Source organism: Myotis yumanensis, unplaced genomic scaffold, assembly GCF_028538775.1.
Source record: "Myotis yumanensis isolate MYYU_CA2020_CCGP unplaced genomic scaffold, mMyoYum1.0.hap1 SCAF_6, whole genome shotgun sequence".
NCBI lineage: Eukaryota > Metazoa > Chordata > Mammalia > Chiroptera > Vespertilionidae > Myotis > Myotis yumanensis.
Window position 1 is genome coordinate 92,325,105 of NW_027223757.1, and position 18,884 is coordinate 92,343,988.

General features: G+C 46.9%; 1 protein-coding gene and 2 pseudogenes across 1 annotated transcript in view; 1 reads left to right on the forward strand and 2 right to left on the reverse strand.

Moving 5' to 3' along the window:
- Window positions 1-5,432: 5,432 nt before the first annotated feature.
- Window positions 5,433-6,332, reverse strand: LOC139012946 (developmental pluripotency-associated protein 4 pseudogene; annotated as a pseudogene).
- Window positions 6,333-7,543: 1,211 nt separating this feature from the next.
- Window positions 7,544-11,805, reverse strand: LOC139012947 (keratin, type I cytoskeletal 18 pseudogene; annotated as a pseudogene).
- ILRUN (inflammation and lipid regulator with UBA-like and NBR1-like domains) overlaps window positions 11,650-18,884 on the forward strand; it is a 106,346-nt gene continuing 99,111 nt past the window's right edge. The window contains exon 1 of the mRNA XM_070418731.1: window positions 11,650-11,961. Within this exon, the coding sequence (XP_070274832.1) occupies window positions 11,804-11,961 (158 nt within the window). The 5' untranslated portion in view covers window positions 11,650-11,803. The remainder of the gene's footprint in view (window positions 11,962-18,884) is intronic.

The following is an 18,884-nucleotide window of genomic DNA, read 5'->3' on the forward strand; positions in this document are numbered from 1 at the left end:
CCTACCACGCCGGGGCCGTTTCGACCTGACTGGGGTCGTCCCTACCTCACGGGGGCTGTTTCAACCTCACCGGGGTCGTCCCTACCACACCGGGGCCGTTTCGACCTAACTGGGGTCGTCCCTACCTCACGGGGGCTGTTACAACCTCACCGGGGTCGTCCCTACCACACCGGGGCCGTTTCGACCTGACTGGGGTCGTCCCTACCTCACGGGGGCCGTTTCAACCTCACCGGGGTTGTCCATACCACACCGGGGCTGTTTCAGCCTGACCGGGGTTGTCCCTACCACACCGGGGCCGTTTCGACCTGACTGGGGTCGTCCCTACCTCACGGGGGCCGTTTCAACCTGACCGGGGTTGTCCCTACCACGCCGGGGCCGTTTCGACCTGACTGGGGTCGTCCCTACCTCACGGGGGCTGTTTCAACCTCACCGGGGTCGTCCCTACCTCACGGGGGCCGTTTCAACCTGACCGGGGTTGTCCCTACCACGCCGGGGCCATTTCGACCTGACTGGGGTCGTCCCTACCTCACGGGGGCCGTTTCAACCTCACCGGGGTTGTCCCTACCACACCGGGGCTGTTTCAACCTGACCGGGGTTGTCCCTACCACACCGGGGCCGTTTCGACCTGACTGGGGTCGTCCCTACCTCATGGGGGCCGTTTCAACCTGACCGGGGTTGTCCCTACCACGCCGGGGCCGTTTGGACCTGACTGGGGTCGTCCCTACCTCACGGGGGCTGTTTCAACCTCACCGGGGTCGTCCCTACCTCACGGGGGCCGTTTCAACCTGACCGGGGTTGTCCCTACCACGCCGGGGCCGTTTCGACCTGACTGGGGTCGTCCCTACCTCACGGGGGCCGTTTCAACCTCACCGGGGTTGTCCCTACCACGCCGGGGCCGTTTCGACCTGACTGGGGTCGTCCCTACCTCACGGGGGCCGTTTCAACCTGACTGGGGTTGTCCCTACCACACCGGGGCCGTTTCGACCTGACTGGGGTCGTCCCTACCTCACGGGGGCCATTTCAACCTCACCGGGGTTGTCCCTACCACACCGGGGCTGTTTCAACCTGACCGGGGTTGTCCCTACCACACCGGGGCCGTTTCGACCTGACCGGGGTCGTCCCTACCACACCTGGACCGTTTCAACTTCACCGGGGCCATCCCGGCCTTACCGGGGAAACAGGAAGTTTGGCCCTCTGTCCCCTGCCGGCGGCTCCCCACTAGACAAAATCTCCAGGCATTCCTGGTGGTTGCACATCCAGCGCTCCTGCCCTCCACCAAGTGCACAGACTGCCTGTCTGCTGTCCCCCAGCGCCCCACCAGAGACTGGGACCAGTGGGCATGTTTGTGCGCTTGCTGGTACAGCAGTTCCACAGTGCCGGCCGAGTCAGGCCCAGCCCTGGCCGGCCCCGGACCCGACTCTGCCCCCCGATTGCGTCCCTCCCAGATGCAAGGAGCTGAAATCTGCAGCCTGCTGGGATGGGCTCTGTACATGGTGCTTCAGCACATCCTACTCAGTCTCAATGCGCTTCTTTCTATGCGAGGAGTTGAAATCTGCAGTTTGTTGGGTTGGGCTCTGTACTTGGTGTCACATCCTACTCAGTCTCAATGTTCTTTCTCTCCTTCCAGTTGTAGAGCTTCCACTGGGCCAAGTTTCCCATGGTTCTGTATGATAGGTGTTTGTCTGATATTTGGTAGTTTCGATGTTGTTGTGCGAGGTAGCACGCACAGGTCTCTTCCTTATGCCGCCATCCTGGTTCTCCTGGGTCTGCTTCTTGAGTGTGTCTCTCATGGCTGCGAGCAGTTGAAGTCTGCAATTTGTTGGGATAGGCTGCAAAAGCGCAGGTGGGTCTTTTTGTGCACCTGGCACAGCTTGGATGGGGATGTAAATTGATTAAGGCTGAGACTCAGGGAGTCGCCATGGCGGAGCAAATAGCACTGGCTGAGTCTCCGCGGCTCCTTGACTCTCTGCCAGGGCTTTGTGTCCCCCAGTGCCGGCGAACAGCTGTGCAACAGAGTCTCCCTCGCTTTCTGATGGCTGCAAGGCCGTGCTGCCTCTCCCTGTAGGGTCTGATGCTTCATGATCCCGCCTGAACCAGCTCAGTGGATTTGAAAGTTTGCAGAAGAAAAGGCGCTTCTACTTGTGGGTCTGGCACAGCCCAGATGGGAATGTAAATTGCTTAGGGCGGGATCACAGGGAGTCGCCGGGGCGGAGACTCAGCGGCCCCTTGCCTATCCAGGACACCAGGACTTTGCGTCCCCCAGTGCCGGCGAGCAGCCGAGCGCCAGAGCCTCCCTCGCTTCCTGACCGCTGGAAGGCCGTGCAGTCTCTCGCCTTGGGGCCTGGGGCCTCAGAGACCCGCCCGAACCAGCTCAGTGGATTTGAGAGTTTGTAAAAGCACAGTCATTCCCTCTTGTGCCTCTGGCACAGCCCTGAGGGTAGGGCGGGGTCACAGGGAGTCACCAGCGTGGATGAAATAGCGATGGCGGCGTCTCCGCGCCCCTCGCCTCCCCGGGACACCAGGACTTCTTGTCCCTCGGTGCCGGCGAGCAGCCGCGTATCAGAGCTTCCCTCGCTCTCCGACCACTGCAAGGCTGTGGCCGCCTCTCCCTGTGGGATCTGGGGCCTCAGAGACCCGCCCCGAGCAAGCCCAGAGGATTCGAGGGTTTGTAAAAAACCGAGAATCCATTTGCAGCCCGCGTGGCGTGTGACTGCGTACCTCTGGTTTTGGTGCCTCCGTAGCTCCCACTCAGTCTCACTGCGCTTCTTTCTTTGCCTCCAGTTGTAGATCTCCCACTGGGCCAACTTCCCCATGGTTCTGAGTGGCGGTTGTTTACTTCATAGTTGATAGTTTCAATGATGCTGTGAGAGAGCAGCACACACAGGTCCGCTCCCTACGCCGCCATCTTGGTTCCGAGTCCTCCTTTTCTTTCCTTTGGGGGTTTCTTTGCCTACCCATGTTTGATCTCGCTGACATATGTAGATGTTGAGATGTTCAGTGGCTGCTCCCTGGGTGGCAGGGGCTCCTTGGGTTGTGGTTGCTGCTCAGACGGTTGCGGTAGCAGCTGCTTTCCAGTTGGCAGCAGCTCCTCTGGTGGGTGTTGTTCACAACTGTGTTGGCTCTTCTGGCTGGTGGGGGGAGGCTTCATGTACAGCTGCTGTTCCACAGACAGAGGGTGTGGTGATCAGGAGACTGTGGTGATCAGGAGGCTGCGGTGATCAGGGGGCTGCTGTTGCTTGGATCTGCTGCGTTGATTTAAAGGCACAAAATACAACAGAGCAAGGCACAACGTACCAGGCACTGAACACAAGTATATTCACAATATTAATAACCCCAAATAAAGGTGGCCACCCGAATTAAGAGAATTAGGGGATAAGGGAGAAAGAAGAGAAGAAGATAAAAGAGAGAACAGAAAAGAAAAATAAGAAAAAAACAAACAAAAAAGGAGTGCAAAAATAGAATTGGGAAAAAAGAGGGGGGGAAAAAAAGAGAGCGAAAAAAGAGAATGAAGTAGAAGCGGGGAAGAGACTATTGGTATGAGGAGCAAACTCCAATAGAACTGCCACTAATCTCAACAAATTCCAGCAACAGATCCCTGGAGATGAATGCAAACTACAAACCACCCATAATATCCAGAGAGGTAAGGGAAAACAGAAGCACAAAAATAACCGGGGTGGGGTGGGGGAGGGAAGGGAAAAACCAGCAGAAAAAAAAAAAAAAAGAAAGAAAGAAAAAGAAAAAGAAAAACAACCTCACAACCAGTCCTAAAAAAGAAGAAAAAACACAAAACAAAACAAACAAACAAACAAACAAACAAAAAACAAAAAAAACAAAAAAAGCCCAATATATTCAACAATCAAGAAAACAATAGAAAGATAAGAGAGAAAAAAATGTTTGGAAAGTGAAGAAGGATAAAGAATAGGTGTATAAGGATTTAGAGCAGTAGATTGGAAATAGGATATATAAGTAGGGTGGAATTAGACAGGGGGTAAAAAGAGGGAATTGGGAAAGTCTGGAGCAGGAATAGGGTAAGAGAAACAGGACACCAAAAGGGGAAAAGTAAGGAAGAGGGTTTTAGCAAAGAGGTGAAATTGAGATAGGGAAAATTAATGCTAAAGGAACGATGAAAATAGAATGGAGAACACTAATCCCAAAAGAAAATAAAGAGAAAATAAAATGGCACTTTAAAAAATGGTAAAATGGTAGCAGTAATAATACTGGTTAAAAATAAAAATGTGGTAATTGAAAGGGTAAAATCAGGTGATGGAAAAAGAAGAAAAAGAAAAAAAAATTGGTTTCTTAGTAAAAAGGTGAAAAAATTAAAAAGAAAAAGAAAAAGAAAAAATTTGCAGTAGTGATGGTCTTTCGGTTCTTCTACTCTTCAGCCTGGTTCGCCTTAGTCCTGCCAGGTATTTAGGAGAGTGTTGAATTTGCCTGCATTACACTGTTCCTCCGCGTTGTAAATCACAGTCCTGATTTTAAAGCAGGCCGTATTTGTGATCCAGTCTGCCTTAATTTGTATTCCCCTAAGAGTCAGTTTGTGGCTCAGCCTCTGGGTGGCAGTGTTTTTGGGTTGGCCTCTGAGGCTATACAGCTTCTCTATCCTTTTTTAATCCTTACCCTGCTCTGTGTTGTTGGTGGGACTGAAAATCAAGTGTCTGTTATTTATTACACTGAAACAAAATCATGCCTTTTGGCTTAATCCTACTGAGTTAAGAACATTAACAATAATTGGCATACAACAGAGTTCCCGAAACACAGCAGCTGAATTACTTTACATACACATTGTAAGCACACTACATATTTATGACACAGAAGTAACCTTGGACATTTTTTTAACAGCAAAAATATACAAAACAGTTACAACTGGAAATAATACTGGCCAAGTGCCCCGAGTTTTTATCCCAGGGACACACCCCAGAAATCCCAAGTTAAGACAACGACGTCACAAAATGTTTTGAATACATTTATTAAGAATTGTTTTTTGGGAGTGGACACAATTGGCTTAAGACAGTCAGCAGTTTGAAGTGAATACACTTAGAATGAGGAGGCGGAAATCCCTAGAGGAGTCAGAATTCTGAGGCAGGAGTCCAGCGAGGGAGCACACCTGTTTCTCCACGACGCTCACTGTGGGCTCCCACCGTGAAAGAGCTGCTGGGGTCCCTTCTGCTTCAGATGGGCAGTTGTTGGACGGTGTGAGTGACTTTTGCATCTTCACTGCAATGAATGATAGCTTGTGAAATGCATGTCCCTTTCCAAACAGAACTGTCTGTATCCCAGCAGATGAAGCAGCAGGCACTGTTGGCAGTCTGAGGGTAACATCTGCCCTGCCCGACCATGGGCCCTGTAAGCTGGGAGCATGGAGGTGTGAAGCAGCCTGGAGTTGCTGTCAGGGGCACCCTGGGGTTGATTGTAGTCACCTTTCTACCATATTAATTACCATCACAGCCATACCCTTTTTTGTGGCATTGTAATTGGAAGCTTCTCGCTAAGACCTTATTCCTATGAATGCCTTTGGGGCACAACATATTATCCTCCAGGTGTGGGGGTGGAAAGTTACAGGAAGGTACCAAGAACAGTGAACACACTTGCCCCGGTTTCTCAGGAACCCAGGCTTGCCCAGCATAAAACTGTAGCTGAACCCAAACCCCTGTGTCTGCAGGGAGACTGTCCAAGGACCACACACCACTTGTAACCAGAGGCCTCCTGTGATGACCCCTCGGTCTCCATCTTCCCAGTCGTGGCTGCAATTCTGCTCCAGGAGGCAAACACAGCTTCGGCCTGGAAGTTGTTACAAAAATATTGCCCGTTCCCTCAGGAGCAACCCCCTCTCCAGGGGAGCAGTCACTTCGGGAAGACCAAAGCTGTCCAGAGTCGTTTCCCCGTTTTTCATCTTCAGTTTCCTTTGTGATAATGTCAACATCCTTGCCTCCTCTGGTGTCATAGAAATATCCTTCTGATTAGGCTAAGCACATTCACGCAGCCTATTATATGTTTCCATTTCTGGTCGCTGGTGCTCAGCTTTCATTGCTGGCACCAAACCCTCACTACGTTTCCGTGAATCAGGTTAACTGGTGGCAAGTGAATGGGCAGTGGAGGAATTGTATCTTCTTGTGAACTCTTACTCTTTCATTTGCTTGTGCCATCTTCTGTGGACAGGAAACGTTGTCATCTCTCTTAGGTTTCTTCCGTTTGGTCTCCATCCCTCAGGTTCTTTGTATACTTGGTTCACCAGCAGCCCCATGTTTCTCTTTAGCTTGTGCTGGTTGGAATTTGCAAGCTTTTTCTGCTCCCCCGACTTCTTTGGGAGTTCCACTTCTTGCCTTTTGCATTTTTCCACACTCAGAAAAGAATTTAAGGCTGACAAGAAGAAAATCTTCTTACTTCTCTGATTTATTCTTTTGCTCCACTTCAGCGATCTTTTTGCAGCATTTCCAATGTAGAGGTGAGGAAACTGAGATCTAGAGAGAAGCTAAGTAATTTGTCCACGGTCACATAGCACAAGGATTAAGGCTCTCCTTCTAGGCCAGTGATGGCGAACCTTTTGAGCTCGGCGTGTCAGCATTTTGAAAAACCCTAACTTAACTCTGGTGCCGTGTCACATATAGAAATTTTTTGAGATTTGCAACCATAGTAAAACAAAGACTTATATTTTTGATATTTATTTTATCTATTTAAATGCCATTTAACAAAGAAAAATCAACCAAAAAAATGAGTTCGCATGTCACCTCTGACACGCGTGTCATAGGTTCGCCATCACTGTTCTAGGCCGCTGTCCTTAACTCAGCCTTACTTATAGTAAGCTAGCAGACATTTGCTTGCTCCCCTGAATAGCTCATCTTACTGCTAACTGCTCCCTAGGTTTTGCAGATTACATGGGAGGGAGAATGTAAAGAACTGAAATGAACTCATGTTCGACAAGCCCCGAGGCTACTCAATGTTCTTTTCTTCAAAACGAAATGTCTCCTAATGTTTTCTTATGTGATTGCTTTATTAAAAATATGAAAATACTGATAAAAATGTAAAAATATTCATGATTTCCCATACTCAGAGACTGTCATTGGTAATACCATGGAGTATATCCTTCCAGATGTCTCTTGCACTTGTGATTCTCTCTTATCTGGATCACAGGTAACACTATTTTTGTCATATCTTTTATCATTTAAAAATATATTGTATCCTAGCTGGTGTGGCTCAATTGGTTGAGCTTCGTCCTGTGCATCAGTAGGTTTCTGGTTCGGTTCCCAGTCCAGGTGCATGTGGGAAGCAACCAATCACATGGATCTCTCTCTCTCTCTCTCTCTCTCTCTCTCGCTTTCTCCTTCTCCCTTCCTCTCTCTCTAAAGTCAATAAAAAAATATTTTTTAAAAAAGAAAATAAAGTTGATTTATTTATTTCTTTAAATATAGAAAAGTATAAAATTAAAAGCATTAATAATTTTAATTATTAGCATTTCCAACCTCTTGTTACATAGTTAGGTACATACAGTATACTAATTTTACATTCTACTTTTTTTTTTTTTTTTTTGCAATGATCTCTGAACTTTTTACTGGCCTCCTGACCCCCCAGGGGGTGTCCCACATGTGCTGACTTTAATGACTCAGAACTTCGGTGTCCTTTACCTCAGATACCACTTTGCTGTCCACAGTCCTGTGGGTGGTGGTCTTTTGGATGGATTGTATGGAGTGGCTGTTGTCCAGGGAATCATCAAGATGGAAGTCCTCCCCTTCTACCAGCAGGCGGCGTAGGTGTTGCTCTCAACCTCCAGCTTGACCTTGATGTTCAGCAGGGCCTCCTACTCCTGGGCTTGGCGCTGCCCTTCTGCCTGGGTCTGGGCCTGCTCTGACTCCCAGAGCAGTGGGATCCCACTGAGCTATTCCATCTGTGTGGCATAGTGTGTCTCCACCTCCCTCAGGCTGCTCGCCAAGCTGGCCTTCAGATTTCTCATCAAGTCCAGGCTAATCTCCAAGGACTGAGCCATACAGCTCAGCTCTGTGAGTGTCATCTCAGCAGCTCCTGTCTCTGCGGTCTGCGAGGCGACCACGGTGGTGTTCTCCTCAATCTGGTGGGACCAGTATTTGTCTAGCTCCTCTTGGTTCTTCTGAGCCAGCTCATCACACTGGGCCCGGATGTCTGCCATGATCTTGCTGATGATTTGGGGGCACCCAACTCCATGGTTAACCCAGAGTTGGCAATCTGGTTTTGTAGATCATTTACTTCCTCCTCGTGGTTCTTCTTCACTAAAAGCAGCTCCTCCTTGAGAGCCTTGATCTCTGTCACCAGCTGCAGCCGAGTGACCTTTCAGAGCCCGCTGATGTTACCGTCCACAGACAGGCACATGGCCAGCTCTGTCTCATTCTTGACTCTGAAGTCATCAGCAGGAAGATGGATGTTGTCAATCTGCAGAATGGTGTCCACAGAACTTGCAAAGATCTGAGCCCTTGGGTCCTCATGGTCTTGAAATAATGTTCCAATCTCTGACTGGGGTCCCTTCTTCTCCAGGGGTTCCCGGATTTTGCTCTCCAGTCTCTGATTATCAGCCTCCAGCTTCTCACCCTCTCCAGGTAGGAGGCCAGGTGGTCACTGAGTCATTGCATAGTCTCCTTCTCGCTCGGGATGCCCCCTCTGCCTGCCAGACCCCCGGCCATCCCCACAGCCAGGCCCCTGGACACTGGTGGAGTAGGACATGGAGATCCAGGAGCCCTCACCCTCGGTGCCTACATAGACGCTGATGGCACTGCTGAATGATAGGCTGGCTTACCTCTCTTATGAACCCCTGAAACTGACCTGGTCTTGGGATCTGGAATTAGTTTAATTTTTTTTTTTTTTTTTTACACAAGATCACCAGCCTAAGAAATTCAGAAAGAAACTGGCTGGTCTTGGGCATAAACTAGGCAGTGACATATCCAAACATAGCCCTGACATTTCTGAGCTGGTCCCTAGAAGACCTGTTGGCATACTGCTGTCAGCTTTCCTTCCTTAGAGTGATGTTCAGCAATGTGTCCCTTTGCCTCTCAATCAGTCCTCTCCAGGCTCTCTTCATAACAAACACAAAACAAAGCTATCAGGGTAGAAATGTAGGTGTTAATATCTCCTCAGACTCAAGTGGAAATTCACATTTCTAGGAGTCTCCTGATTAGGTAACACCTCATTTCCTCCATTTCATATCCCATTCCATGGGGATGGTGGTGGTGGTGGTTCTTCCTTCATATCTAATGTGCCAGCCACCTTGGCCATTGTTTCGGCACAGTGGTTAGGAATGGGACAGTTTTTTATTGTTCATGAGAACCAAAAATGTCCCCACCAAGTTTTAGAATTCACTTGAAGGGTAGTTGCACTCCTTTGAGATAATGCCCATCATGAACTGCAGTTCTGAGCCATTTGGGATCTTATTTGCAAGGATCTCTTTGCATTATGTGGGCTGTTTAGGTGTGAGTTAAGACCCTAGTAATTGGCCAAGAGTTTTTAGTTTTTTTGGGGTTCTCAGGTTCCAATAACATTTTCTTTTGGATCTTTGGTCAATCCAGCTTTAGTCCATGGATGTTGCAAGTTGAAATGCTTCCTAGAAAGTCTATGGTCTAACATAAAATCAGTTCTTGGGTCAAAATTTCTGATTATTTTGTATGTAAGGCCAAATTGAACTCAAACTATAAAGGGAACTGTAGCAGGGTATAGTGGGTGGGGAGCTAGACTGGAAGTTTGGAGACCCCTGACTAGCTGTGGGATCTTGGATGAATCAATTCCCTAGTCCTGGTTTCAATTTCATTTGCAAAATGGGGAGGTTGAACTAGACCAGTGGTCGGCAAACACATTAGTCAACAGAGCCAAATATCACCAGTACAACGATTGAAATTTCTTTTGATAGCCAAATTTTTTAAACTTAAACTATATAGGTAGGTACATTGTTATTAACTTAATTAGGGTACTCCTAAGGTTTAGGAAGAGCCATACTCAAGGGGCCAAAGAACCGCATGTGGCTCGCAAGCCACAGTTTGCTGACCACGGGACTAGACAGTATCAGTTCCTTTCAGCTCTAATATTGTGATTTTTAAATCTTTCTGTGTCCCCATTCCATCATCCATAAGATTGGGACAATACGTGCTTACTTCTGGGGGAGACTGAACTTTCCTTAATATTAGTGAAATATTTCAACATTGTGGTCACCCAAAAATTAGACCCTGACAATGATCTAAGCTTCCACACAGATCTCTGAGGCCCAAGAACAGTTTCTTACAGAATGTTTATAACGACTGTATGGTATGAGTTTGTAATATCCTTACTGTAAGGTGTGTTTCCTGTAAGACATTCACATTGGAGGGGAAAAGTCACTGGAGAAATGTGGATTGACCAACTTTACCAATAACTGGCAAAATGAGAATTTGAATCTCCAATGTGTGTGACCCCAAGACCCAGGCTTTTAGAGCCATTATGTTTTACTCTTATTTGGTAGTGGGATGGGAGGTAGAATGCTTTCCCTTTCCAAAACCTTCTAGCACCCTAGACACTACTAGTCATTCTAGTTCTGTCTGCTGTTGGAAACATACTCCATTAGGAATCTGAAAGCTGGGTTCTAGGTTTGCTACTCTGTATTTTTGGACAAGGCATATATGCTTTCTGGATCTCACTTTCCTTATTTGTAAAACAGAGAGCTACCTGAAGGCAGGAGACCATTTCCTACTCACCATTTCCCTCCCTTGACTCTAGCAGAGCGTGGGGCAAATATTATTCAAAAGCACTTCCTGAATGAAGGAATGTAAGGGGGTAGACGAGATGGTTCCTGTTTCCTTTCTCATTCTTTTATCTTGAATCGGGGCCTTGACCAGGTAGGTGTACCATATACAGTGTAGTATCTATTTTATTTTTTTTAAATTTATTTTTGCCTTCTATTTTAAAAACAGAACAAGGCATTCCAAATCCTATTGACTTAATCTTTATTTTTAGAGGGTTGGTCTCGACCGATTATGTGTGGTTTGTTTGGACCTGTGATTGACGTTTACACCAAGGCCTCCTGTACTTCCCCAGACTAGCCAGGGCCATTGCACAACGGAAACTGCACGGATCCGCTGTAGCAATACCACCGAGGGGCCGGACACCAGGGGCTGACAGCAGACTCCCTCTGGGACAGCAGCTCTGTAACTTATGCAAACAAGTCCTTCAACGCGAAGGGCAAACTCCTGGCTGGGAGGACTGGGCCCCGGCTACTCCCCGGTACTTGACCTTGCCATGGTCTCTGCTCTTCCCGGAACTTTCTGAAGAAGTTCCCTCACCTCCAAAATGGCGGAGCTGTCCTAAGCGAAGGGCCGGAAGCTTCTCCCCCAACCCCGGGCTTCCACTCCGCCCCTTGAGGATGGGGCGGGGCGAGGCGAAGGTCAGGCCAGGAGTGACCCCCCGCCCCCCCCGTCGCTGGGCGGGGCCTTTCCTCCTTCCTTCCCGCCCTCTCGCTTCACCGCGGTGAGGTCACGCGGGGGACGTCACGGGGTTGTGACGCCACTGAGGGGCGGGCTTCCGGGGAGGAAGGGGCGGGGCCTAGGCGGGCGACGCTTGCGCAGTGGGCGCGGCGCGGGTGGAGGCGGAGGCGGTGGAGAAGCGAGAGGCGGCGGCGGCGGAGGCGGCGGCTGGGGGGGGTGGGAGGGGGGGAGCGCGCGAGTGCTGAGTGAGTTTACCCGTATGAGGCGGTGAGAGGCCCGGGGCCTACACAGAGGAGCGGGCGGCGCCGGCAGCAGCGGCCCCCCCTGGTCCCCGGGCCCGAAGGCGCGGCGGCGGCTCGGCGCGAGGAGGCGGGGAGCGCTGTTCGGCCCCAGACATGGAGGGCATGGACGTGGACCTGGACCCCGAGCTGATGCAGAAGTTCAGCTGTCTGGGCACCACCGACAAGGACGTGCTCATCTCCGAGTTCCAGCGGCTGCTCGGCTTCCAGCTCAACCCGGCCGGCTGCGCCTTCTTCCTGGACATGACCAACTGGTGAGCCGCCGCGCCGGCGTTGGCAGCGGCCTCGGGGCCCCGAGGGAGGGAGGGACACCCGAGCCCCGCGGCGGGGCGGGCCGGGCGGGCTCTGAGGGGCACCCCCTTTCCGCGGCGGGAAAGGCGTGGGGGGAAGCCCTAGGGGCATGGGAGAAGTGTGGGGGCTGAGCAGGTTCCAGAGGACGCACGGGGAGTGCTGGGGCCCACGGAAGGCAGGAGGGGCGGAGAGAGATGGTGGGGAGGGTCCCGAGGCTCCGTGGAGTGTTAGGGGCCGTGGAACGCGGGGCGAGGGGCAAGACTTGAGCCTCGAGGCTTGCGGCTGGACTCGGAGGAAGCGGGCTTTGGTGTTGGCCGAGAGGAGCAAGCACAGGAAATCTGAATTTGGGGAGTGGAAAAGAGCTTCGCGCGGAGTTAGGGGTGAGGAAGACGGGGATGAGGGGAAACTCCGGGGACGGGCTAGGTGCTGTGGAGGCACCTGGGGCGCGGGGAAGACTTGGGAATAAGGAGTTGAGAAGAACAGATGTGTGTTGTGTATGTGTGTGTACGTGAGTGTGTGTACGTGTGTGTGTGTGTGTGTGTGTACGTGTACGTGTGTACGACTTTCGGAAGAGTTGTGCCAGGGAGGTTGGGGGGGAGGGGGATCTACTAGCAGATTGGCTAATGGAGAACTGGAAGTATCAGACCTGGGGCAGTGCCTGGGGAAAACTTTAGGAAAAGTGAAGGAAAGGAGTTTATCTTGGGGAAGGGGACCTTTCGAGGGGACCAGGGCCCTCTGCTCCAGAGTGCTGGCATGGGGAGTTCTGGGCTTATCCGAGAGAGAGCTGGGTCGGTAGGTATTGGGGGAGACGGAGGACTTGGCCCAGGCTGGGAACCGAGTGTTTGTAGCTCGGCGTCTCCTTGCAGAAGACTGGAATTGGGGCAGGAGACCCTGGCACTTAGACTCAAGGAGTGTTTCTTGGCTTTGGATGTAGCACTTGCTGTTTTTGATAAGCAAGGCTTCCTCCTGTTCTCTGAGGAGGGATGGTTGGGTTCACTCAGGGAGAGCGAGAAAGGAGAGGCCATTAGCCTTCCTTTGAAAAGATTTTAGGTAAAGCAGCTCGTCTTTCTTTGGTCAAAAAGCCAGGGAATGGAATGCCCTTTGCTCTCTGTGTCGGGCAGTCCCCTGACATGTGGAATCTTGTTTCCTTTGGCATCACTTGTACAACTAGCCTCCCCTTTATCCCATGCCCACTAAATGCCTCAGGCACTGCCAGAAAAAAAGAGGCTGTAAGCCTAGTCTTTATCCCATTCCTCATCTAGCCCCATCCTGAAAGATGCTAATCTGACTGATGGGAACCTTGTAGTTGTGACTGCAAAGGTGATGTGTGATTTTTTTTTTTCCTGTGTAGCATCATTGGTCAGTTCTGTTATTTTAGCTTTAAAGTTGATTGTTATTGCAAGAGTGGGATTGAATTTCTAGATGCTTAGAAAACTCGGAGGCATTGAATGCAGGAGCTAGTCTTAAGAATTAAAGAAGCATTTGTCAGCACCACTTGTATCTTCTATTTCTAGGGTGATCTCAAGCATGGACTGTAACCTCCAATACTTTCCTGAACACCAACCTATGGTGTTTAAAGAGAGTGACAGGGATTACTGAAAACACTGAGAAGAGGTATTATTACACTGATGAAATTTAGAAATAAAGCTATCTTGAGGAGGGTTGTTCTCTTGCCTGCCTTCTTTCCCACCGGGCTCTTTTTCTTCCTTGTTTACACTAGTTCAGCGTAGGAAACTTGGCTTATTGTTGCTGCCAGTTTGGTAGGGGAGGATCATGATTTCTCCCCACCCCCTTGTGAGTCGTACCATGTGAGTCAAACCCTGCCCTAAGAAATTAGTTTTTAGTTCTTTAGAGTCAGCATTTATTGGTACAATTACTATGGCTACAAAACCAGTGTAATGAATTTTATATGCTTGAGGTGTGTGTGTGTGTTTAACAACTAAGATTGTTTGTTTTTAGGTGTTGTGAAAGATGAGGCCCAGTGTGGATGAGAAAACAACAACAACAAAAATCATAGCTGCATGATAAAATTTTATTTGAATTTTTAGAAAAGTTATTAGGCTCAAAGACACCGAGTGGCATATATTCTGATAAGATGTTATCTCTGTATAAAATAAGGTATGATACATTTCTGAACAAAGGAGTGAGCCGTTAAAAAAATGTATTCTGGTTTTAAAGCAGTTAGCAGTTAGTAGCTTCTTAGGAATCCAGGCAGTTAAGTGATAACTTAGCTTTAAGCCTCATTATTTTTTGGTTGTAGAAGTCATGTTTTTTATTTTCTTCGATTATAAAATGAAAAATCATTTGTGAACTGAAAGCAGTAAGGCTTGTTATTCTTTTTTTTAAAAAATATATTTTATTGACTTTTTACAGAGAGGAAGGGAGAGGGATAGAGAGCCAGAAACATTGATGAGAGAGAAACATCGATCAGCCGCCTTCCGCACACCAAGGCACACGCCCCTGGCCGGAATCGAACCCGGGACCCTTGAGTCAGCAGGCCAACGCTCTATCCACTGAGCCAAACCATCCAGGGCAAGGCTTGTTATTCTTTTCTAATGAAAGCAGTTAGCTCAATAATCCAATATTGTGTTTTTGATTCCTATGTTGACCTGGCTAACTCTGTCTTGTTAGACTTTTATTTTAAACAAATACCCATCATAATTAGTAAAATCTGGTTTAAAAATACATGCATATTTGGTCAAAATACTTGTTGTTTAAGTAAATCTCTAGAATCTAGAAATTTATTGTTTTTAAGTGTCATTTAATGTCTAACTGGGACCTGTTGAGATGGCCTAATACAGGTTGGCAAAATAGCTCTCAAACTGCTGTAGTTAACCTGTTGGGTTTAGGATAATTAACCTTCCTGTGACTTCATAAGTGCCTGTTTCTGGTTGTAATAAATAACCACCATTCAGTTGTTTGATGACTGTTAAAAAATAATGTGGAAAATTAAAAAGTATTATAAGCCCTGGCTGGGTGTCTCGGTTGGAGAGTCATCCCATACACCAAAAATGGTGCCGGTTGCCTTAGCATTTTGGCTCAGTGAATAGAGCGTCGGCACTTGGACTAAAGGATTGAGGGTTCCATTCTAGTCAAGGGCATGTACCTCAGTTGCAGGTTGCAGGCTCAATCCCCAGTCCTGGTCAGAATGCCTGTGGGAGGCCACCAATCGATGTGGCTCTCTCACATTGTTGTTTCTCTCTCCCCACTGAAAATCAATGGAAAAATATCTTCCAGTGAAGATTAACAAAAAACAAAAAAAACATGTTGCCTGTTGATCCCCTGTTGGGGATGTTTCTCTCTTTCTCTCCCTTCCTCTCTAAAAAAATCAATGGAAAACATACCCTCAGGTGAGAATTAAAAAAAAAATTTTTTTTTTTTAATGAAGGTCATGAGTAGCCTAAAATGAGTTGGAAAGACTGTTTTTGTTTTCCAGAGTAAGAATTTTTTTGGTTTGTAACAACTTTCTAAGAAGCTGTTGAAAAACTGGTTTAAATGGAATGTTTTGGCCTTATTAATTTTCTACCCTGTAAGCACAGATTTTTTTTTTTTTTTGCTTAGTCTTAGGTTGGGTGTGCATTATGTAATTTCTCTTTATTTATTTTAGAACCAAGTATCATTTCAGTTTAAGCATTTTTATAGTGTTTATATTTGAGCTGGCAGCCATGCTGCTGGAAATGGGTGGAATTGCCTCTAACAAAAGTAGTCAATTTTCAATTCCCAATTTATGAGTGCATAAAATGAATAAATGGTGTAGTGAAAAAACAGTATCTGAAGCCAAACTGAAATGACTTGTAGATTAGTATATCTTTCTATAGCTGGAATATTTGTTTTTATTGAATTTATTGGACATTGGTTAATAAAATTATATAGGTTTCAAGTGTGTAATTCTATAATACATCATCTGTGTATTGTGTATTCACCACCCTAAGTCAAGTCTCTTTTCATCACCATTTATCCCCCACCCTCTTCTACCTCCCCCCACTCTGTAGCTGGAATATCTTGCAGTGACACTATTGGGCTGTGAATATAGAACCTGGATTTCTAAAATTGGAAGTTGGTTTAAGAGTTTCTGTAGCTCATTTCAGTTTCTCCTGCAGAATTGCATGTAACCCTTCCAAGAGAGCTTATTCTTGAGTCTCTGAGGGCAGAAATTTGTATGATACCGTATAGTGTTTTAATTACTTTTCTAGTTAGAATTATGTCAAAACTTGTCTCTCTTACTGCAATTTAAGCTTTTTATTTGCTTATATCCACTTTAGAGATGGAGAATATCTAATGAACATTACCCTTAAGGGGCTAGAAAGCTTCTATTCAAATCACTAAAAGTTTTCAACCATTTGTAATTTAAACACATTCAATTTAATGGCCTCTCATCCTTTAAGATAGTCTAATACATTTATTTATTTTTTTCAGGGGTAGCTAACAGGAGTCAGAGGAGAGTTTACATATGATTTTTAAAAAATTGTGGTAAAATATACATAACAAAATATCATTTTAACCAATTTTAAGTTCATTGTTAAGTAATGTAACCAAGCCCTGGCTGTTTTGGCTCAGGGGATGGAGTGTCAGCCTGCGGACTGGGGGGGGGGGGGGGGGGTTGGGGGGGTTAGGGGGGGCGGTCCCAGGTTCTGTTCCAGTCAGGGGCCCATGCGCGGGTTGCTGGCTGGATCCCTGGTGGGGGTTGTGCGGGAGGTGGCTGATCAGTGATTCTCTCTCATCATTGATGTTTCTGTCTCTCTCTCCCTCTCCCTCCCTCTCTGAAGTCAATGAAAATATATTTTAAAAAAATTTCCTTCTGGCCTTCACAATCAGTTTTCTTTGTTACGCTTTTTAAATTGTTTATTGATTTTAGAAAGAGTGAAAGAAAGAACGTTGCTTTGTTGTGCATTCATTGGTTGCTTCTTGGATGTGCCCTGACCAGGGATTGAACCTGAAACCTTGGCATATCAGGATGACACTAACCAATTGAGGTACCCAGCCAGGGCTCTGTTATATTTTTCTTTCTTCTTTTTTTTAGCTCTCATCCAAGGATATTTTTCCATTGATTTTTTTAGAGAGAGAGGAAGAGAGAGGGAAAGACAGAGAGAAATACCGATGTGAGAGAAACATGTCAATTGGTTGCCTCCTGCATGTGCCCGACCAGGGCCTGGGCTGGCAAGGAGCCTGCAACCGAGGTATGTGCTCTTGACCAGAATAGAACCCGGGACCCTTGGGTCTACAGGCCAATGCTCTATCCACTGAGCCAAACTGGTTAGGGCTTTTTTTTTTTTTTTAATCTTTATTGTTGAGAGTATTACAGATGTCTCCCCACTTCCCCCTCATTGCTCCCTTTCACCCAGTTCCCACACAGCCCCAGGCCTCCACTACCCTATTGTCTGTGTCCATAGGTAATGCATACATGCACATATGATCTTTATTTAATCTCTTCCCACCCCCAAACCCCCTTCCGTCTGAGAATCGTCAGTCTGTTCCATTTCCATGCCTCTGATTCTACTTTATTCACCAGATTATTCTGTTAAATAGATATCTTATTCGTTTATTTTGATTTTTAGATTCAATTGTTGATAGGTATGTATTTGTAGCCATTTTGTTGTTTATATTTTTGATCTTTTTCTTCTTCCTCTTAAAGAATATCCTTCAACATTTCATATAATACTGGTTTGGTGGTAATGAACTCCTTTAGCTTTTTCTTATCTGTGAAGCTCTTTTCTGACCTTCAATTCTAAATGATAGCTTCGCTGGGTAGAGTAATCTTGCTTGTAGGTCCTTGTTATTCATCACTTTGAATATTTCTTGCCACTCTCTTCTGGCCTGCAAAGTTTCTGTTGAGAAATCAGCTGACAGTCATATGAGCACTCGCATGTAGGTAACTAACTGCTTTTCTCTTGCTGCTTTTAGGATTCTCTTTTTGTCTTTTGCCCTTGGCATTTTAATTATGATGTGTCTTGGTGTGGTCCTCTTTGCGTTCCTCTTGTTTGGGAGTCTACACTTCCTGGACTTGTAAGTCTGTTTCTTTTACCAGGTAGTGGAAGTTTTCTGTCATTATTCTTCAAATAGCTTTTCAATATCTTGCTCTTTCTCTTCTCCTTCTGGCATCCCCATAATGCGAATGTTGGTACTCTTGAAGTTGTCCCAGAGGCTCCTTACAGTATCTTCATATTTTTGGATTCTTTTTTCTCTTCTGATTGGGTGTATTTTGCGTCCTCATATTCCAAATCATTGATTTGATTCTCGGAATCCTCTACTCTACTGTTGAATCCCTGTAAATTATTAATTTCAGTTCAAGCATGTCAAACTCGTGGCATGTGGCCCGCCTGCCCCGAGTTTGACATGCTTGTTTCAGTTAGTGTATGTTTACTTTCTAACTGGTTCTTTTTCATGTCTTTGACATTCTCACTAATATTCTTGTAAGTCTCACTAAGTCCCTTGTAGCTCTCATTAACATCCTTGAGCAACCTTGAACTCTGTATTGAGTAGTTTGATTGCTTCCATTTCATTTAGTGTTTTGGTGGTTTTTTTTTCCTGGAGATTTCTTTTGTTCTTTCATCTGTGACATGTTTCTTTGTCTCTGAATTTTGGTGGCTTCCCTGTGTTTTTTTTTTTTTTTTGTATTCGGTAGAGCTATTATGTCTCCTGGAATTGGTAGATTTGCCTTGGTGTGGTCCAGTGGCTCAGCTTCCCCAGTTACCTGAGCTGGGCACTCTAGGTGTGCCCCTGTGTGGGCTGTGTGTACAGTCTTGTAGTTGAGCCTTGATTGCTGTTGGCATCACTGGGAGTTGACCTCCAAGTCAATTGATTGTGAGGACCAGCTGTGACTACAGTGGAAGAGCTATTGTGTAGGAGACACCCTCTTGGAGCAGGACTTGCTTCAGTAGGTTTTTGG